General features: G+C 55.5%; 1 protein-coding gene across 1 annotated transcript in view; it reads left to right on the forward strand.

Moving 5' to 3' along the window:
- Positions 1 to 1,222, forward strand: part of LOC108801019 (adenylate cyclase type 5-like) — a gene marked incomplete at its 3' end in the record, with an annotated part of 119,668 nt that overhangs the window by 68,773 nt on the left and 49,673 nt on the right. Inside the window, exon 2 of the mRNA XM_018572989.1 lies at positions 785 to 934. Coding sequence (XP_018428491.1) covers positions 785 to 934 — 150 coding nt within the window. The remainder of the gene's footprint in view (positions 1 to 784; positions 935 to 1,222) is intronic.

The following is a 1,222-nucleotide window of genomic DNA, read 5'->3' on the forward strand; positions in this document are numbered from 1 at the left end:
GCGCGCCACAGGCGGGGGGGGGGGGGGGGAAATGCGTTTCCATAGCAACACCGGCATCAGAAGGGTCTGCACAGCATCCAGGCGGGAGCAATCCGTTCACTCCTCAATCCGCTAGTCGTGACTTCCCGGCCAGGAAACGTCTTCTGAGCCCTTCCTGTCATCTTAAAGTTACTTCTGATGGGACACATTCATTTTTATACATTTGCTGCTTCATATATTTTCATATTATTTATATATCAGCGCCCCCGCCTCAGCGGCTGCCGAGATACAACCAATTGGCCACCACGGGCCCTGATTCATCAAGCTGCATTTGCAATGGGGAATGATTACTGTGTGATAGCATTTGGAGGTGACAGGTTCTCTTTATTGACACTGCCACCTCCAATACAGGGTCTCTAGCACAGCTCTCCCCTCTCACTGTCTACACGGAGCGGCGGGGTTACTTTTAACCCGGCCGCTCTGCTCACTGCAGTGAGAGACTCGGCGGCGGAGCCCGGAACCAGAGGAGAGAGGTAAGTTCAGGGGGGAGGGGGGAGGGGAGGAGGGGGAGGACATCGCCGAGATGACATGTAAACAAACAATCGGCTGCCTCACTCTACATTTAGTCCTGCTTGTGCAAAGCAGGACTAAATGTAGAGAGGGTAACTTGGGGGCCAGGAACTTCCCCACAAGGACACCGCTGTCCATGTCACGTCCGATGTCAGTGATGAACAATTGTTGGATTGGATCATCACCAACAACCTGGTCCCGGTGCTGAGTCTCACTGCCGGTGCTTTTCTTTCAGGTGGTGTCCAACGTCCTGATTTTCTTGTGTACGAACATCGTTGGGATCTGCACGCATTACCCCGCGGAGGTGTCGCAGAGGCAGGCCTTCCAGGAGACCCGCGAATGCATCCAGGCGCGACTCCATTCCCAGAGGGAGAACCAGCAGCAGGTAGGAAACATTCATGGTCGCTGCATCACGCGGATCCGCGGGGGCGGGACCCAAACGAAATAGAATGGAGAATTAGCCCCTCCCATGAGGACCCGCACCAGCCACAGCCGTCTCTTCTCATTCCTCTCCATCTCACATTGACATCGGCCGGTCTCTGTGTCCAATCCGTGTCTCATTTCCCTTCCTCCTTCCCCTCTGTTACAATGTGTCGATGCTGCTATAGATCCAGAAAAAAACAGCGTCCCCCCCCCCCCCCCCCCCAGTCCCCTTCCCCGACCCCGACCCCGA

This window comes from Nanorana parkeri, unplaced genomic scaffold, assembly GCF_000935625.1.
Source record: "Nanorana parkeri isolate BGI_ZX_2015 unplaced genomic scaffold, ASM93562v1 scaffold2196, whole genome shotgun sequence".
NCBI lineage: Eukaryota > Metazoa > Chordata > Amphibia > Anura > Dicroglossidae > Nanorana > Nanorana parkeri.